The 19321-nt window shown below is 41.7% G+C and overlaps 1 protein-coding gene across 1 annotated transcript; it reads left to right on the top strand.

The window, feature by feature from the left end:
• Nucleotides 1–11654: 11654 nt before the first annotated feature.
• Nucleotides 11655–18478, top strand: LOC145642874 (uncharacterized). Its single transcript, XM_081694036.1, has 10 exons — nucleotides 11655–12226; nucleotides 13013–13076; nucleotides 14499–14900; nucleotides 15779–15909; nucleotides 15996–16104; nucleotides 16210–16355; nucleotides 16579–16652; nucleotides 16757–16862; nucleotides 16958–17160; nucleotides 17346–18478. Exons 1-10 carry the CDS (start codon nucleotides 11655–11657, stop codon nucleotides 18476–18478), a joined length of 2940 nt encoding a protein of 979 aa, XP_081550162.1.
• The last annotated feature ends 843 nt before the right edge of the window (nucleotides 18479–19321 follow it).

Raw genomic sequence — 19321 nt, 5'->3', positions numbered from 1 at the left:
TCTACTCCATTCTACTTTTCTCTCTCCAATTCTTCTCTCTTTTGCGAGATTTTTCCGGTGGTTTGGCGGCAGCGTGCAGCGGCGATTTCGTACTCCCGGCATCTTCAATTACTAGGTAATCTATTTAATTTCTTTTTGCATTAATCAATTTTAAGCACGATGTCGAACAAAATTCCCAAAACTAGAACTAGGTTTTCTCTTCCGTTGTTGAAAAAAGAGGAACGATTGTTTCACAGCAAAAATCAAAGTCTCAGTCTAAGTCGTTGATGGCTCCGAACATGACGAGTGATTTCGTCAAGATGGCGGGCTTCCCTGACACTACCTTTGCCTATATTTCGGGGCCCGGCCAAACGGTGGAGGATTGTCCCGAAGATTTCGTTGTTTTCTTTAGATATCCTTTTGCGGAGACGACGAATAAATTCCCTTTCCCGCCCTTGGTTCGTTCTTTCTTTGAAGTTCTGGGCATCAGTCCTGGACAACTGATGCCTTCTGGTTGGAGGATTTTGTCAGTAATAGTAGAGTTGACCAAAGATTGGGAGGATCCCTTTATTTTGGAAGATTTGGCGATAGGGTATGAAAGGAATGATGTCCTTCGAACAAGTGTATTATTCTGATAGCGGGTTCAGAATTATTAAAAAGCTAATATATTCAGTAAGGTCAAGTGATCGGAATTCCTGGGTGGAGGCCGCTTCCGATCAGTAATATTAATATAATTAATATTACAGCTTAATCTTGACTGAACTCTTCGGGTCACACCCAAGCAAAATATACAAACCGACTCGATGAATTAATTCGGAAGAAATTAATTCGTCACCCGAGTGTTAAATATTTAGACGTCGGTAATTCGAACTTGGAGCGTCGAAACCGATCGTCGGAAGTTGAGTAAAAAATAATAAAAAGACGAGACGCGAAAAATAATAATAAATCGACCATATTCCCAAAATACCGCTAGCATAAGAATGCCCCGAGCATCCGAATGCTAGGGGCAAAAATGTCCAAGCATAGGTGGCTAGCAAGCGCACCAAGCCGAGCCTAGCATGGCTGGCTAGGTGCGTGCTAGCGCACCGTGCTAGCAGCCACGCACAGCAGCAGCTAGCAGCCGCGCGCACGTGGTGCGTGCAGCAGCTAGCTGCCGCAAGCTAGGCGTGCTAGCAGCGCAAACACTAGCAGCCACGCACAGCAGCAAGCCTGCACCAAGTGCGTGGCTTGCGAGCACAACAGCAGCCCGCATCTTTGTGCGGGGCTGGGCTCGGGCTGGGCTCGTGGCTGGGCCATAGGGCCGGTCACTATGGGGAAGCTTGAGGAATATGGGAGCAACTGGGTAAGGACATGTGGCACAAGGAGAGTATTGAGTGGGGAGCAAGTATGGTCCCCTACTCTCCATGTGGTCCTCACCAACCCATTTCACATGATAATGCCACTTGTAGATTTATTATTAGTTTGCAATTTTAATTTAATTTAGCTTTAAATTAATTTGTGGAATTTCATGATCCCACATTGATGGGATAGAAATTCCCACTCATACTTTCCTCTATAAATACCAACCTTGGGATTTGGAGTAAAGTGCTTGAGTGGGAGTTAGAAAGAGCATTCCATATTTTGGAAACACTCTTAAACTCCATTAACACTTGGGTTTTGGTCAGACCTTGCTAACTCCAAGGTAGCGGACCTAAAAAGTCGTGTTCGTCCTTTGTGGGTGGATACCGTTGGAAGCACGACATTTGCGGTGCTCAAGGCTTTCAAGTAAGAGCCCGTTTTGAGAGAGCGAAGCTCGCTTCAAGGGTATGATTCGTTATTCATTTTCTTGTGTTTATTTATTTATGCTTTATGGTTTTATTAATTACGAGTGGTTCCTTAGGTCGGGGTTGTTTCCGCGGTGAGTCGGACTCACCAAACCCCAACAGGGTATGAGATAAAGATGGCTGAAAGTGGTTTCGTCAGTCTATGCAAAAAAGGAAGTCAGTTGGTTTTGAATACCGATGTGAATGACAGGGGTTGGAAGAAGTGGTTCCTATTTGTTAAGAGGGTGTCGTTGGGTAATGACGGACTGTGGCTGACGGAGGGATGGCCGACGAAGGGTAAGTATTTTTATGGTATTCTTGTTCCTCTAGCTTGATTTTGGCTAAACGATTTGATCTTTTCTCTAATTATGCAGAGCTGGACTTGGGCTTTCTTAAGTCGTCGGAGACCTCTTCGTCGAAGGTAAAAGAATTTCTTGCCATCAGTCCTTCAGCAAGAACGTTCGTGCGAAAGAAGAAGTCGACGAGCGACCAAGCGGGGCAAGGACAGAGCACTCCAGTGAGCACATCAAAACAAGCAGAGGATTCCGAAGAGACAATGTCAACTCGTAATTTTTTATTTAGTGCAAGGTGACTTTCGTTGCTTCATTATTGTGTTGTTGCTTTATAGTTATCCATGTCTTAATGCATTGTCAGAGTCGGCTGCTCAAGGCATTCGTCGAGGTCGGAGCTTGACTCAGCAAGAGGCCGATTTGCGAATGAGGAGGAAGCGGGGCTTGAATCCTCAGGAGAAACAACTGTCGGAGGTGGCGGAGAAATCGGAGCCCGTTCAGACTCCGGCAACTCAGAGGACCGTCGACGAGTTTGGCACTATTACCTTATCTCCGTCCCCTCCACGCGAGCAGCAGAAAGTTGACGATGATCCCGCCGTCCCTGACATCTTGGCGCGCTTTCCTGCAGATTTCTTAGACCTTCGAAGGGACGAGCGTCGCTCTCTCTTTCCTGGCCTAAATCAGCTGCTGTTTCCAGGCTCGGGGGAACATTTGGTCGGTACTTCTGCCTTGGATTTGGCTTCTGAGGCGGCTACGGCTCATCTTTACGTAAGTTTTTACTAAGTATAAATTTTTGCCTATTGGGGTTAAATTTTTGGGTTTATGATTTGTATCGTGTATGATCAGTGTCTGCAAAATTCTTTGGTGCTGCGAGAGAGGGTGATTGTGCTGGCTAAGGAGATCAAGAGGCTGGACAGTGCAACCAAGAACAGTGAAGCTCAACGCAAGACTGCGGTTAATGTTTTTCAGCTGACTAAGAAGGATTTGGATGAAGCGACGAAGAAGGTGGACGACCTTGAAAAACAACTAAAGGTTCAACCAGAGGACATGGGAAAAGAGCGTCAAAAGTTTCAGGACCAGCTAACGGAGCAGGCTAAGCAGTTGGAAGACAAAGTTGGGGTAATTGCGGTTAAGGGCGAAGCTCTGATGAAAGTACAAGAGGAGTTAGCGTCGGCGCAGAAGGAGTTGGACGACGCACTGGATGATTATGCTGAGTTGGATATTAAGGTGAAAGAAAAGTTAATGAAACAATTCTTGAACGGGAAGGCTTCAGAGTGGCGTCCTCAAGAGGTGATCGATCGTTTTTTGGCTAACGGCGGGACCCTTGACGAGCTAGAAGAGGACGCTGCGGTGGCGTCGACTGCGGATTCAGGTCCTGACCCCTCCGTCACTATTGCTTCGTCTGTTGCTGCGATTGATGTCCAATCTCCCGCCGCTGGGGATCAGCCTGTGATCGCTGACGACCAGCCTACTATTGCCGACGACCAGCCTGCTGTTGTCGCTGATTAATCCGTCGGTGGTACCGAGGAGTCGCAGGTCGAGGTTGTCGATGACAATGCTCGAGCTGATGAGATCGTCAAGGAGGTCGTCGATGGGCTCTCTGCTGACGGGACCGATGCTTGAAGGCCGTCGTCTGTAATGGTTCAAACTTTTGCTTTTTATGCTTTTAAACAATCTTTTGCTTTTGCTTCAAAACTTGTATTTTGATTTGGTGACTTGTGCCTTTGTGCTTTTGTTCCACTTGAGGGCAAGTGGTTCTTTTGACAGTTTGCTTTGTTTTATATGCTAAGTATTCCTTTGCTTTTCGTCATTTGCTTAAGTTGCGATCTGTGGAAGTAAGGCAAAACACAATATAAAGTTTATTAAAATCTGTTTGCTAAAAATGATAAGTCAAAAAATAAAAAATTTTAAATTCCAAAAACTTCGAAAAACTTTTTATTAACTTTAGGATAACATGCTTAAACAAGAGTTGACGTTTTAAATATAGATGTGTAGCTACACAGTATGCTTCGTCGAAGACTTTGTGATTTTAGGCCTATCGTTGCATTGTTTGCCAATGCCCCTTGCGTCCCAGCGTCGATGCTGAACCCTGAAGACTGGTTCGTGGCTCAAGTATCGGGTGTTTGGCGTCAAGACACTAAGGTCAGGTTTTTCCCCGAGCTTCGTCATGCTTCGATTGTCGTCTGAACGGCAGCTTTACTCATCTTTTTGAAGGATGTCAGTGTAGCTGACGTCTGTCGTTGTTTGCTTTTTACAGTTGGGTTAAAGCTACGCTTTTCTTTCCCTTTAGTCAAATGCTTCGTCGATCGATGTACTGCAAAACAAACATGGTTAATGCACCGTTGGCCGTTGGCACGACCAACGGCCCTCTGATGCTTAAGTCAGTACACTTAGTCGTAAATATAAACTTTAAACAAATGAAATAAGCTGAGCATTTTGTTTAGAACATTACCGTTTCGTCGACGAACGCTTTTGACTGTCTGTTTAAAAGTAGTATTTTCTGAGATGAGTTGCGTTCCAGCTTCGTGGAACGGGGTTACCTTGCTGGTCGGTTAATCGATAAGCACCGTTGCCGATGACTTGGGTAATTTCGTATGGTCCTTCCCATGGGGGAGCGAGCTTTCCGTCGGCCGGATTCTTTGTATTCTGGAATGCTTTCCTTAGTACCCAGTCTCCTAATTGAAATGTCTTGGCTTTGACGTTTTTGTTGAAGCTTCTTGTAACGATTTGTTGTTGTGCTGCCATTCTTATTAGCGCTGTTTCTCTTAATTCTTCAATTGCGTCTAAGCTATCTTCCATTTCCTCTTGATTTCTTTCCTCCGTCATGAGACCGAATCTTGACACTGGAAAGTCGGCCTCTACTGGGAGAACGGCTTCGGATCCATATACGAGGGAGAAGGGCGTTTGCCCCGTTACTTCTCTTGGCGTCGTCCGGTTGGCCCATAGGACTGATGGGAGCTCGTCGGCCCACTTGCCTTTTGCTGCTTTTAGTCTTTTCTTGATGGCTTCCATGAAGACTTTGTTGCTGGACTCGGCCTGTCCATTGGCTTGTGGGTACCTTGGTGTCGACGTCCTCAACTCTATAAGGAATTTCTACAAAAAAGAACGAGTTTTGTCGCTAATAAACTGTGATCCGTTGTCACAGACGATCACCGACGGGATTCCAAATCTGCATATAATGTTAGTCCATATAAATGTAATGACCTCCTTATCTGTCACCTGTTTCAAAGCAACTGCCTCAATCCATTTAGAAAAATAATCGGTTAGTGCTAACATATAGACTCTTTGTCCTGGTACCGCAGGTAGCTTCCCGACGATGTCCATTCCCCACCTCATGAAGGGCCATGGAGATAATGTCTGGTGGAGGGGCTCCGACGGCTTATGGACGGTATTGGTGAACCGCTGACAGCTGTCGCATTTGGTCACGTATTGCACTGCATCTTCATGAAGCGTTGGCCAAAAGTATCCTTGTCGTTTCGCGATTTTAGCTAATCTTCTCCCTCCGACGTGACTACTGCATATCCCATCGTGCAAGTGGCTAAGGATGGACTGTTGTTCATGTTTTTGGATGCATCTTTGGGATAACCCCGACGCTGATTTGTGGAACAGGACTCCGTCAATGATGTGGTATCGGGAGGCTTTGTATTTTAGTTTTCGTGATTCTGCTTTGTCACTGGGTAGGATATTTTTGGTTAGGTAGTCTATGATGGGTCTGGTCCAGTCGTCGTCGTTGTTGACGTCGTCAACTGGTAGGATTTCTTTAAAGGATACAGATGACTTTTGCAAATGGACTAAGGGGATGTTTGTGAAGGTGGTCTTTTGAGGGCGGAGGCTAGGTTTGCCAATGCGTCGGCTTGGGCATTTTGGTCTCTTGGAATTTGAGAGATGGTAAAAGGATCAAAATGTTTGGCTTTTTCTTTGGCTATGTCGAGGTACGCTGACATTTTGGAGTCTTTTGCTGCGAAGTCACCTGTTATCTAGCTGACGGCGAGGAGGGAGTCGCTGTATACATCCAAGGCTGTGGCGCCTAGGTCTTTCGCAACGGTCATTCCTGCAATCAAAGCTTCATATTCTGCTTCATTGTTAGTTGCTTTAAAATCACAAGATACAGACCTTACTATCATGTCCCCTTGTGGTGACTTTAGCACCATTCCCAGGCCAGCTCCTCGTTGGTTGGACGAGCCATCGACGAACAAGATCCATTTGCTTTCGCTCTAGACGTTGTTGATTTCTCCTACCTCTTTGTCAGCTATAGCCTGTAAGTCGGGGCTGAAGTGAGCCACAAAATCTGTTAGGGCTTGGGATTTTATTGCTTTTCTGGGTTGATACTCGATGTCCATCGTGCTCAACGAAATGCTCCACTTACCCAAAACGTCCTGTCAGATCTGGTTTTCTCAAAACAGACTTAAGCGGATAATTAGTCATCACCACTACATGGTGGGTTTCAAAATAGTGCCTTAGCTTTTTAACAGCAGTGATTAAAGCGAGGGATAATTTTTCTAGGGAAGTGTATCTTACCTCGGCTGGGAGTAGGGTTTTACTTACATAGTAAACGGGGAGCTGCCCAGCTTCGTCGTCTTCCCTCGTTAGGACTGCGCTGACGGCCACAGTGCTGACGACAATATAAAGCTGCAAAGGCTCGTTAGTTTTGGGTTTCGACAGGAGGGGTGGCGTCATTAGCTATTTCTTTAAATCTTGCAGAGCTTTCTCATGATCGTCAGTCCATTCAAATCCTTTATTTTTTCTCAAAACTTTGTAAAATAGATGACATTTATCTGACGATCGAGAGATGAAGCGATTTAATGTTGCCACTTGTCCTGTCAATTTTTGGGTTTCTTTAACATTTCGGGGGGATTGAATATTTATTAGGGCTCTGACTTGGTCAGGGATGACTTCAATTCCCCTTTGTGTTACTACATAGCCCAAGAATCTTCCAGCGGACACTCCAAATGAGCATTTAGTAGGGTTAAGTTTCATACCATATTTTCGCAATACCTCAAAGGTTTGTCTGAGGTGATCGATGTGGTCCTTCGACTTCTTAGATTTCACCAGCATATCGTCGATGTATACCTCCATCGTATCTCCTAGCTGGTCTTTGAACATCTTGTTGACTAGCCTCTGGTACGTCGAACCTGCATTTTTTAGTCCAAATGGCATGACTTTATAACAGTATATACCTTTGTTGGTCATAAAGGTCGTCTTCTCCTGATCGTCGGGATGCATTAGGATCTGGTTGTATCCGGAGTAGGCGTCCATGAATGTTAAGAGCTCGTGACCTGCTGTTGCGTCTACCATGGCGTCGATGTGCGGGAGCGGGAACGGATCCTTAGGGCATGCTTTGTTGAGATCGGTGAAGTCGATGCATACTCTCCATTTGCCGTTCTTTTTAATAACGACGACAACATTTGCGAGCCAATCCGGATACTTGACTTCTCTTATTTTTCCCGTGTCGATCAGCTGCTGCACTTCGTCGTTGATGATTTTATTTCTTTCCGGAGCAAACTTTCAACGCTTCTGCTTGACGGGCTTATAATTTGGGTCGACGTTCAGTTTATGCGAGATGATGCTCGGGTCTATACCAGTCATGTCCTTGTGAGACCAGGAGAAACAATCTTTGTTCTCTCGGAGAAAGGCTAGGATGTTGTTTTTGAGTTCAGGTGTTAAGTTGGCTCCGACACGGACGGTTTGATCAGGCTTTTCGGGGTCTAAAGGTATTTCGTCAATTTTGAGGTCGTTGGGATTGTCTGGTGTCGGGCCATGTTGTAATTGATATGCGGTCCTCATGGTTGGTTTAAGGGTTGTTTTGTAGTAGTGTTTGGCTTTGCGGGGTTCTCCGTTAATTTCTTGGACTCCCCATGGGGTGGGAAATTTGATTGATTGGTGGTAGGTGGAAGGAATGGCTTTCAATCGGTGAATCCAGGGTCGTCCTAGTATGGCATTATAGGCTGACGGGCAGTCGACGATGTTGAATTTGGTTTAAGGGTTTAGGCCTCCTGCATAGGTTGGAAGGGTTATGTCTCCGAGTGTTGACATGCTTTCTCCACTGAAACCGACCAGAGTCGTCGAACTTCTGGTGATGTCGCTATCCTTCAATCCCATGTCTTCCATGGCTCTCCTGAACAGGACATTTGCGGAGCTCCCTCCGTCGACCAGCACCCTTCGAAGCAGACAATTCCCGACGACCAAAGAAATTACCAAAGAGTCTTCATGCTCTCTATTGATGTTGTTGACGTCGTCATCATCGAAGGTAATTGACATCGCCTCCAGCTTCTTTTCCAGGGGGTCTCTGATTTCGTCCGGGGCATCTGCATTATTTATCGTCGACTTTGCGATCCTCTTTGCTGCAGAATAGGTTAGTCCACAAATATCGGAACCACTAGTGATAACATTAACTATTACCTTAGGTACATGGGGCTTTGGAGGTCCGGCTGTCGTCGTCGTTTCTGGCTGATGGCGACTTGCGTCATTGCTTTTCTTTTTCCCCAACAGATGTTTGAGGTTGCCTCTCTTTAGCTGGAAGGCGACCTCTCTTCGCAGGGCGTAGCAATCTTCCGTCTTATGGCCATGATCGCTATGGAACTCGCACCATTTGCTCATATCTTTCTCCGATTCCGGCTTGTTGCTCTTTGACGGCCAGCGCACTTTGCTTCCCAAGGGCTCCAACTCTTTTACTACTGCTACGATATTCACATCGAAGCCATACTCCGATATTTCGGGGTATTGCGAGGCGTCGAGGATATCTTCGACCTGCACAGCATTAACAGAGCGTGATCTACCTGCTGCCTCGTAAGGCTGATGTCGCCACGATCCCCTTGGGTTGCTTGGGGCCTTCCGATCGGATGAACTTCTGGAACTTGGGTAGGAGCTGCGATTGGCGATATCTTCGTCAAAGCGCATTTGAGCCACGGCTCTGGTCCGGACTTCTTCAAATGTTGAGCAAGGATATTTGACCATATCTTTGTACAGGTCCGATTCCGTATGCAATCCGCGGAGGAAGGCTTCAATGGCAGTCCTATTTTCGACATTCTTGATTGAGACTTTCTCCTTGTTGAATCGAGACCAATAAGTTCTGATGATCTCCTTGGGACCTTGGACGATCCGATACAGATCGCTCGTCTGTTTGTCGAACTGCCTGCTACTTTCAAAATGGGAATAGAATTTGTTAACTAACATAGCAAAACTAGTTATACTACCTGGTTCGAGTTTGTCGAGCCATTTGAGGGCGGGGCCTGTCAGCGTCGCACCGAACGACTTGCACATGCACGCTTCCCAGCACTCGAATGGGATCGAAGCTTGCCACATCCGCTGCTTGTAGTACTCGACATGCTGCTCGGGACAGGTCGTTCCGTCGTAGAGCGACGTAAACGTCGGGAGCGACAATCTCCTGGGAATCCTAGCCAGGGCCAACTCGTCGCAAAATGGGGTCGCTGCGAATCCATCTGGAGCTTCTCGCTGGACGGGGATCGGCACGCCGGGCATCTTCTTCATCATCGACAGCACCCTGGAGTTCTGCTTTTCTAAGGCAGCCAACCTCTGGAGCAGGATTTCCGTCTGGTCCGGCTGCGGGTAGCCTTGGTCGTCTCCTGAAGTCCGAATGAACCCTTGCCCGGCGTTCCTGATTGGGGGGTCCAAATTCATATCTCCGTCACTGGATTCAGTATCAGTGTCATGTGGAGACTCAATGACATCCAGCGGCGGCATTCTGGGGATCAGGTCTAACTGCCTTGGCCGGCGATGACGATTGCTCTGGGCGGACTCCAATTGCTGACGGAGAGTAGTTGCATCAGAATCTGACGCTTCTTTTTCCTTGCTGAGACGCTCGTTGGATTCCCTAGCTGCTTTAAGATCGGCTTGAATTTTCTCATAAGCAGCATTTAGCTGTTCTGGGGTCATTTCGTCAGCTGACATATTAGAGGGTTTAACGAAGGATTTTTTAGATTTTACCTAGTTGTAGCCCCACGGTGGGCGCCAAATTGTTTATGCTAATTTTTGTTAGGTGGGATTGAGTATTAAAATCTAGGCTACGGATCAACTAAGCAAAATCAAAAGTAAGACAAGACTAAAAAGGGAATAAATGACACGAGGAATTGGTGACGCGGAAAACCCAATGAAGGTAAAAACCGCGGGTAGAATGAGGATCTACCAAACTTTCATTATGCAAAAAATAATAATATCAGTTTACAAGACATGATGTAGGATGTATATCGTTGGGTGAGAATGTCCTTTACTCGTCGTTGTCCAGCCCTTTATATAGATGATTTGCTAGGTTGAACCCTAGCCGTTGCAAGGAGATAGGATTATGCCCATGATTTTCGGACTCTAGTTGCTGAAAATATTCTTCTTCTGTTTTGACTGAGTTTGGACTAAGTCCTTGCTTATCTTCTTCCTAAAAAATAGGGAGTCGTTACTTGACTTTGTCTTCCGTCGATGCTGACAATGCGTCGTCGAGCTTGCGGCTTCGTCAAGGGGAGTCTTCGTCATTGACCTTCATTGACTGTCGTTGACTAACTCTTGCAGATTTTTACCCATAACACTTTCCCAAATTAATACCACTTTAGGTAAGATTTTAAATGCTTATCCAACGCCCGGGGAGCATTCGTTAACAAGATCCTTATAAAAAAAATTCATAAAATAAAAATGAAAATGTTATACTTAGCCCTTAGGGCTACATATAAGCATTAACTTTACACTTGAAAATCGTAAAAAGTTAAGAAATCATCAAAATATAAACACTTATAACTGATTTACGCGTGTTTTTGTCATAAATTCGTAATTTTATACAATTTCCAAGAGTATATTTAATGCTTATATATAGCCCTTGGGGCTACATATAACATTACCCAATAAAAAAACACTTGTTACAAAGGGCATAATAGTCACAATCAGCATCAAGGACATCAACTTACCATCAATTTTATACTCCCCTGCTGTGTGGGGATAAGAGATATTATCAGGGACCCTATTATCTAGGACTATAAATACTATCCTTTCTTCCTGCCTTTCGCATTTTTCTCTCTCTACTTTCCTTCCATTTTCTTTCTCTCTCCTCAACTTCTTCTTTCTCTCAATTCAACCGCCATTGTTGCATTTCTCACAACCTCAAATGCAGTACAACTTATTTAGGGTTTCCGCCATTGATGAACCTCACTAAAAGCTTCGATTATCTCGATTCTTGAGAATTTCACTCGCTGTTTCTGTCCTAAAATAGTAAAAAAGAGTTCGTTTTTGCCTTAAACTTGATTTTCTGCAGAAAAATGGAGGTTCAAATGCAGAGATTCGACGTTTCTCAGCTTCTTCATTCTCTTCCTGACAGTCTCTACTCTTCACCTTTCGGCAACAAAACAGTAACTGTATTCTCTCTCTAACTTTCTCTCTCTTAAATCTTGAGCTTAACAGCTTTCATTTCAGTCGATTTTTGAGTTGTTTTAGTTCAAATGCTAGGGTTTCAACTCTTGATTTTGTATTAAGTTTCAAGAAAATCATCTAATCTAATATATATTCTTTCAAAGATTAAGCTCAAAATCGAAGAAAATTTTGAAATAAAAAATGATCAAATTTTTTTCTCGTAATTTTTTGACTGAAAATGGAGGTAAAATTGCAGAGGATTGAAGAAAAACTGCCGGAAAACATCTATCCATCACCAATCGCCGGAAAAACAACCGTTCCAAGCGTCGAAAACGCACTGATGAAGGCGATAATCCGAGACGACAAAGCAAAACTCATCGAACAAGCAAAGCAAATCATCACCTCCTCAATCAACAACGATTCCGAACCATTCGATCGAGCAACAATGTCGAAACTCCTCCATTTATGCTGCGAGTTCGACTCGGTAAACTCGGCCGAAGTCATAATCAGCGGCGAAATCACAAGCGGCAGCGTAGTTCCTTCGGTTAACGAAATCGACGGTGGTTCCGGCTTCGCTCCGATACACACCGCCGCTGAAAACCACGCTCATCGCTGCATTGAGCTTCTCCTCCGTAAACGAGCACGTACGGATGTGAAAACCAAGCGTAAAACTGCTGCTACGATTGGTGCGAGTGCTGGTGCTGGTGCTGCAGCTGTAGCAGGTGCAGTGCCAGGTGAAGGAAGTGGTAGTGGACATTGTTGTGGTGCCAGACGTCTGCTCCCCCTAGAGTTGGCTCTGCGCAGTAGCAGGTCCGTCCAAAAACTTTTAAACTTTTTTGTACTATTCTATTGCTTTTTGTGTTTTATTTTAATAGTATTTCTCCTTTTAGTACGGAATACTTTTTTGTAAATTTTGAAAAATAAAAAAATGTTGTTCTTTTTGTTTGCTATTGAATTGATCGAGAAAACGAAACAAAAGAATGGAAACTTTCTATTTTTGGAAACCTCTGCTTCTTCTTTTGTTGTTTCTTTTGCGTGTGTTCTTTTTTCTTAATGTGCTTCTTGATAGAGTAAAGATTTCATGCTTTTTTTTTTCTTTTAGGTGAAATATTTTTTCAGTATTAATGCATGTAATTTCATGGAAACTTCAGTAGCTAAATAAATTATGGTATGATTGTCTATTTTTACTTTGTGGCTAAATATTTCCAATTTTAGAAATGTATCATTTTCTTGGTTATTTCCTTATGCATTATTTTCTGTTGACTGATGTGGAGATATTTGAAGATGCTTTGGCGGAAATTGTATTATTTTAGTAATATGTTCGTGGATGGTAAAAGTATGAGTATTTATTAAACTTCATGTACCAATATTTCCATTCTTGGATGAGTGTAACTTTCTTGGTTGTTTCTGAATGCATTTTTTCTGTTGATGATGACTTGATGTATTGGTTTTTATTAAGGTTTTGTGTTAAATGCATCTAGATTATATTAATAAATTTTCAACTTTTTTTTGTTAAAACCTTTTTTTTTTTAATTTTAATTTTTGTGTGTGGGTCTTGTTAGTTTTAAGGCCTTATCATTTCTATTAAATTTGAAGGATGGAAGTGGACTGGGAACCAGATCAGCCTCTAGACGAGCTGTTGCTGCTGCTCAGTGAAAAGGTATGGCAGCTTTTTAAAAAAAACTTTAACTTTATTATCACATGTTATGTTATAATGAAAAATAAATAAAATTATATTCAGTAATAGAATTGGATATGTTTTTTTTTTAAACCAGAATTGGATATGTTTGAACTATTATTAATCTTGGGATTATATCATAACAATGATTCCACTAATCTTACTCAAATACATGCCCAGCCTTACTCAAATGCATGAGATATACGGCCATTTATATACAAATCACAATATTTGTAATAATTGAGTACTAGTACTCCTAATTATTCTAATCAAATTATATTTCTTTTGTAATATGCGAATTTTTCTTAATACTTCGTAAACTAGAGTAGCCAGCTTTATGAATAGTATTTTAATCATATAAATTTATCATTTATCATAATTGGAAATATATGAAAGTAAACATTTGATTGTAGAACACCTAGACTTTCTTGTCAATCACTATCATAAATATATAATCACTTGGATTAAGATTTTTAAATATGTGTATCCTTAAGTCCGAATAATTTATAACAACACTAGAACATGATCATTAAATTGCTGAAGTGGAATTCACATCATTGTAAACACCTTTATCTATTATAATTACATTTTTTTTTCCAAAATCTTGGAAATATATGAACATAAATATATATCATTATCCACTAAAATTACTTTCACTCCTTCTGTCCCTTATTGATAGTCCTTATGGCCATTTTTTAGTCCCAAAATGATACTCCCTCCATCCCCGATTGATAGTCACTTTTGCCATTTTTTGTGACTCAAAATGTTAGTCACATTTACTTTTTTCAAGTACCATTAATATTATTTTTTTTTACTAAAATTCTCTAATATTTACAAAAATATTTGTGCAAATTGAACTTTCCCATGTAAATTTTACTTTTCCACATACTTTAATTACTTTATCTCTCTACTTTTTTGCATACTCAATGTAAATTTAATTTTTCAATATATTTTCTTTAATTCTCCTTAATTCCCGTGATTTTTCTTCAAAAGTGATTATCAATCGGGGACGGAGGGAGTAGTTTTATTTGCTTTTTTCAAGGTATCATTAATAACAATTTTATAGTCCCAAAATGATAGTTTCATTTGAAAATTCAAGTTTCTCATGCAAATCTTGCTTTTTCATATGCTTTTATTACTTTCTCTCTCTATTTTTTTCATACCTATTACCTTTTTAATGTACTTTTACTAATTTTATTTATGTTTATTAATTCTCGTGAAAATTACCCATAAGGAACTATCAATAAGTGACGGTAATATATGAAAATAAATATTTGGTAGTAAAAAGTTTATCACACTGGATTAGATGATGAATCACCATTCACATTTATGTATTCACACAAGTAAAAATTAGCTGTCTCTATTGTCATGTTTTGACTGATTTCAAGAGTTGCATGAATGCAGGATTTGGGAGCCATAAGAGTGCTTTCTGAAAAGACAAAGGACATAGGAGAGGTAGCGTACAGTATAGCAATAGAAGGACGGGTGACAGCACTGGCTGCGCTGTTGATGGTGGCTGCAGAGAAGGTTAACGGGTCGGTGCTGGAAGTCCGAACCCACACAGATATATTGGCGGAGAAGACTACGGTGTATAGTGGTGTGATCAGGGAAGCTGTATCAATTTATATGGGCAGTAAGGGCAAGCTTAAACTATCAGAAGAAAGCAAGAATGGCTCTTATAGTGGTGAGTTGGAAAGGAGGAAAATACTACTTAGGGAGATGGAGCTGCTCCGTTTCTTTGGGGCTTCTCCTCATAATAGGTGTGTGGACAAAAAAGCCACATCTCCTCTTATAATTGCTTCTAAGGTAACCTTGCTGTCCTCACTAAGTTCATCTCCCCGTTTTCTCTCCCTCATGGCTTCATCCTCTAATTTTTAAATTTTATTATATCCGTCTTGATATATACTTTCATAATATAAACTTCTTATAATTCTAACTAAAATATAACTTAAGATATAAAACATATAAAATTTGCATTGGCAAGCGTGAAATTTGTAACGTTGAGATTATTAAAAACGGATGAAGTATGTGATTTTGGAAGGGCAGTTTGATTTCCTGGTTCATGGTAATGCAATGACATTGTGTATTATTTTGTAAGGAAAATCACATGCCAATATCCATGCAGTGTTAGTGTTAGTCTTCTCCCTGATCGTCTCTTATTTTTTAGTTAAGTAATCATATCCTCCCAATACCACCTTTAAAGATGTTTGGGTTCTAGTTGTATTAAAATCCACGTTGAGCCTTGCTATGCTACTATCTTACAAAATATAGATGGTACTTTGTATCTTATTTTTCCATGTAGTGCTATTTTGTGAAGCACTTATCATTCTTTAATCACATATTCTCCATTGGGTTTATCCGGACTACAATAATAAGAGTAGATTTAGTTTCTTCCTTTGACAAAAATAGGCAGGCTACCCAATTAGACAGAGGGTGATCCTTAAGTGTTTTTTTGATACCAATAAGATGAGGCTGCAATCTCAACATGGGATTTCTGTGTACCAAAATTCAGTGATAATAACTGAAATACAAAATTATTAGAACCTAAGAAGATAAGATATGCCGCCAAAGTTAATCAGCAGAACAGTAATTGTTTAGAATGAGACTTGCCTTCCCCCCCCCCCCCCCCCCCTAAATTTCCTGTGGACTCCTCTCTCATTCTTCTTTCTCTTTTCTTTCTGAAGGCCGGAGATGAAACTGTAATGAAGTTGCTTCTGCAGACAGGCATAAATGTGAGTGAGGCTGATGCAGAAGGTAACTCAGCCCTGCATTGGTCTCTTAAAGCGTCAAAAGTGTCAAGCCCTGAGCATATCAGGTATTTTATATTTCTTAGATACCAGAGATTTTTGCGACTTTCTCAGAAATTGATCACTGAGATGTGAAAATTTGGATTCTATCTAGAATCTTGGAGCTTCTTCTGAAGCATGGTGCTCGAGTTAGGCAAAAAGATCAGCTGGGATTGACTGCAGTTCACATTGCTTCTGCAAATGGGAACCTTGAAGCTCTTAAGGTACATTAGAAGTGCTTGCTTTATAATCCTAAGATATTCAGACTCAATTTGGTATTTTGATGGATGACTGGTGACTGTATCTTTTCTTTGCAATGGTTATTACAGATCCTGCTAATTCACGATCCTGACAGCGTTTATGTTACATCTGAATTGAAGGAAACTCCTTTGTTTTTAGCTGCAAAAAATGACTTCATAGACTGTGCTCAACTCTTGCTGAGTTATGGAGCAACCACAGACGTCCATAATTTGCGGTTAGCAGTACAAATCTTGCTTCACATTACTCCTTCCTATTCTACTCTTATTATTTCACTGTATATCTTTAGTGATCAATTTGGTGATTTAGCTTGCTTTGTCCTATCTTTGAACTTGAAGCTCATATACTTCCAATTTTTGTAAATCATTGCCAAAAGCTCAGCTAAACTAGATGTTATTATCTAAGGCTTCTTTCTCCCTTGTTTTATCTGTGAATTTCAGTCGAGAAAGACCTATAGACTTGGCAAAATCACAGGACATGCGCTCTACTTTAACCCGAACCAGTATAGTCATAAGTAAGTTCGCCCTACTTATTTATATTAGGTGTGGCACAAATTGATTCTTACTCAAACATAAGCTAGACTAATCAATAATCGCATTCCTTCCACCGTTTACACAGCCAATAGGGCATCCAAACAGAAATACACAGCATGCATTCACAATGATCAAGTGGTCTCAGAATCCTGTGAAGCGCTTTGGAAGGAAGCATGCTCTACTTCTGAGAGGTATTTAGGTTTGACCTAGGCACCATGTGTAGTAATGTCCTTTTATTATTCCTAGTACTGAACCAAAAATTATGTTTCATGTTTGTGAAATCCAGTGTCGACTCAAGTGCAGATAGTGATATTTGCAAATACTATGCATCACCAACAGGGTGTGCTAGAGGGTCTGCATGCTTCTACCGCCATGGTGAAGGGGACATTGGAAATCCAAAGTCAAAACTTGGCATTGCTCGTTCTACTGTTTTAGCAGAATTCAAGAGAAAGATTTTTGTAGGAGGACTACCACCTAGCTTGGACTCTGGTAAGAAATTTGTGTGATCCATGAAAGACTAACCCTTCAATTTTTCAGTCAATTAAAACATCCTTCTCTATGTTCTGAAATAATTGCCACATTGATATTGTAATTTACACTTTCTGACAACTAATTTGAAAAGGAGATGGCATGTAGTGGTACTCATTTGATCTTATGCTGATTTTGCGAGGCAGAATCATTAGCTGATATTATGGAAGAGCAATTTGGTCCCGTGGCAGATGCCAAAGTATTACAAACGGAAATTGAAGATCAAATAATGTCCCGGGGTTTTGGCTTTATTACCTTCCACCAAGAGAAATCTGTAGCTGCAGCTTTGGAGGTCCATTATACCTATATCTGGGGCAAGAAAGTTGAAATGAAAAGTGCAGTTCCAAAATGGCTATCATCCCAAGAAGAGCGTGGAGATGAACCTAAGCAAGAGCCAGTGCAACAAGAAAGCAACCAAAACCAGTGTCAAGCTCAAAGCCAAAGTGATCAAAGTTTAGTTGCGGGCATACCTGGGAAGATGTCTTGGGCTGATCGAGTGGGTCAAGAAAAACCAGAAGATTCAAAAAATGAGCTCAAGGTCCACAGACCACAACTTTCTGGCCAAAATATGCCTGGATGGTTTGCTACTTTGAAGAAATGGCTTCCTCAGTTTTTAAGAAAGATGTCAAGGAATTCAGAAGGAGAATTCTATTCCCTGTCATCTTTGAAAGCCGATTTTAAGGCAATATTTGGGCTGGAGCTTGACCATGCCTCTCTTGGATACTCTAAATTGAGTGATTTTATAAAGTCTTACCCTGAATTATGCAGGGTTAAGATTGTCCACACAGGTGGTCAGGTTCCTAATCACATGATCCTCTTGCCTAATGTGGCCCGACCTCCACCCCTGCTTGTACCAAGGAAAAACTTCTGTGTGTCCCGCCCAGTCACGCCAGCCTCTGTACATGATGATGCTGCATCTAATTGTGGGACTGTTGGTCCAACCAAAAAAGAATCTGACTGTGATACTCAATCTGACAAATCTTCTGAGAAAAATCTTGATGTTACTGCTGTGAAAGAAGTTTGTGGAAAGACAGAAAAAGTTAATCGTAGTGTTACATTGCCTCTGGAGCATTCCAGGCTACTGCAGTTTTTGGAACCAGACCCTGTGTTTCTTGCTCGAACATGGCTTGGGACTGGTGGCTTCAAGGTTCCCGACGAGCAATGCAGGCGAAAGCATTTGATTTTGGAGGCCCTTGCTCGGAAGAGGAAACAAGTCTACTTCCTCAAGAGCCTAAAGTTCTACGATGTAAGATCTGACAATTTTTCTGACCTTTCGTAGCATTAACAGCTCTCTTCAATTCAACCTTTTAAATATCTCCTTATTTATGGTTCCAGGACTATGCAAATAGCCTCAATCAAGGCAACTGCTTTGCTTGTGAAAAAAAGAAGATGATGTGGGCTAATTACCCATGCCAGCATCTGTTGTGGTGCGGTGACTGCAAGGTTGTAGCTATGAGGATTGCTGCAGTCGGTACTTCAACTCACAAATGTGTAGTTTGTGACGAGATGGTGGAAAAGATTGATTTGATACCCTGGACTAGAAGGCAACATCACAGCTACGAGGACATGGAATTCCCTCCCGTTCATGCTGCTTATCTGAGAAGGTTAAATTGTGGCTTCCATACATTTTACCTATTATTTAAAATCATTTTTTGCATCCATTTAATCTGAACACAAACACACTTCCCCTCCAGGCCACAGAAAGTGTGAGGGTTCAGCATGAGAAATGTATCAACTTTGCAAGCCAACAATGAACTTTCTGCATCTTGCATCAATGCATCAACTAACCTTGATAAAACCTTTATAGTCGTGGAAGTGTCTCAGCTCTAAAAATGAGATTTAGTATATTGTTTGCACAACAGATTAAACATTATTCAGACAATGCTTTTGTTGATTATGCTTATAAAGTTCCCTGTGATACTGATATATGTTTGTTCTTTCGTTGCACAGTCAAAGACTTCAAGCTTGAAGAGAATTTTTCGAGTTCATTCAACAAGCTGCGTAGACACTGTAAAGGATTCTTCTTTTGGATGCTGACAGGAGGTGCACAAGTTTGTTTTCTGATGTATAATTTTTGGCTCTTAAGACTAACATTTACTCCTCCCTTTTTGCTTTAACGAGT

Source organism: Chenopodium album, chromosome 8 (assembly GCF_948465745.1).
Source record: "Chenopodium album chromosome 8, dcCheAlbu1.1, whole genome shotgun sequence".
NCBI classification, from domain to species: domain Eukaryota; kingdom Viridiplantae; phylum Streptophyta; class Magnoliopsida; order Caryophyllales; family Amaranthaceae; genus Chenopodium; species Chenopodium album.
Note: the sequence above shows the minus strand (reverse complement) of the source record. Positions and strands in the feature narration are given on the sequence as shown.

Bases quoted from the DNA above. Each gene is read 5' to 3' on its own strand.
- LOC145642874 (XM_081694036.1), top strand. From the start codon at position 11,655: ATGGAGGTAAAATTGCAGAGGATTGAAGAAAAACTGCCGGAAAACATC. The intron at 12,227-13,012 runs GTCCGTCCAAAA...TTAAATTTGAAG, and splicing joins TTGGCTCTGCGCAGTAGCAG to GATGGAAGTGGACTGGGAAC. The intron at 16,105-16,209 runs GTACATTAGAAG...TGGTTATTACAG, and splicing joins GGAACCTTGAAGCTCTTAAG to ATCCTGCTAATTCACGATCC.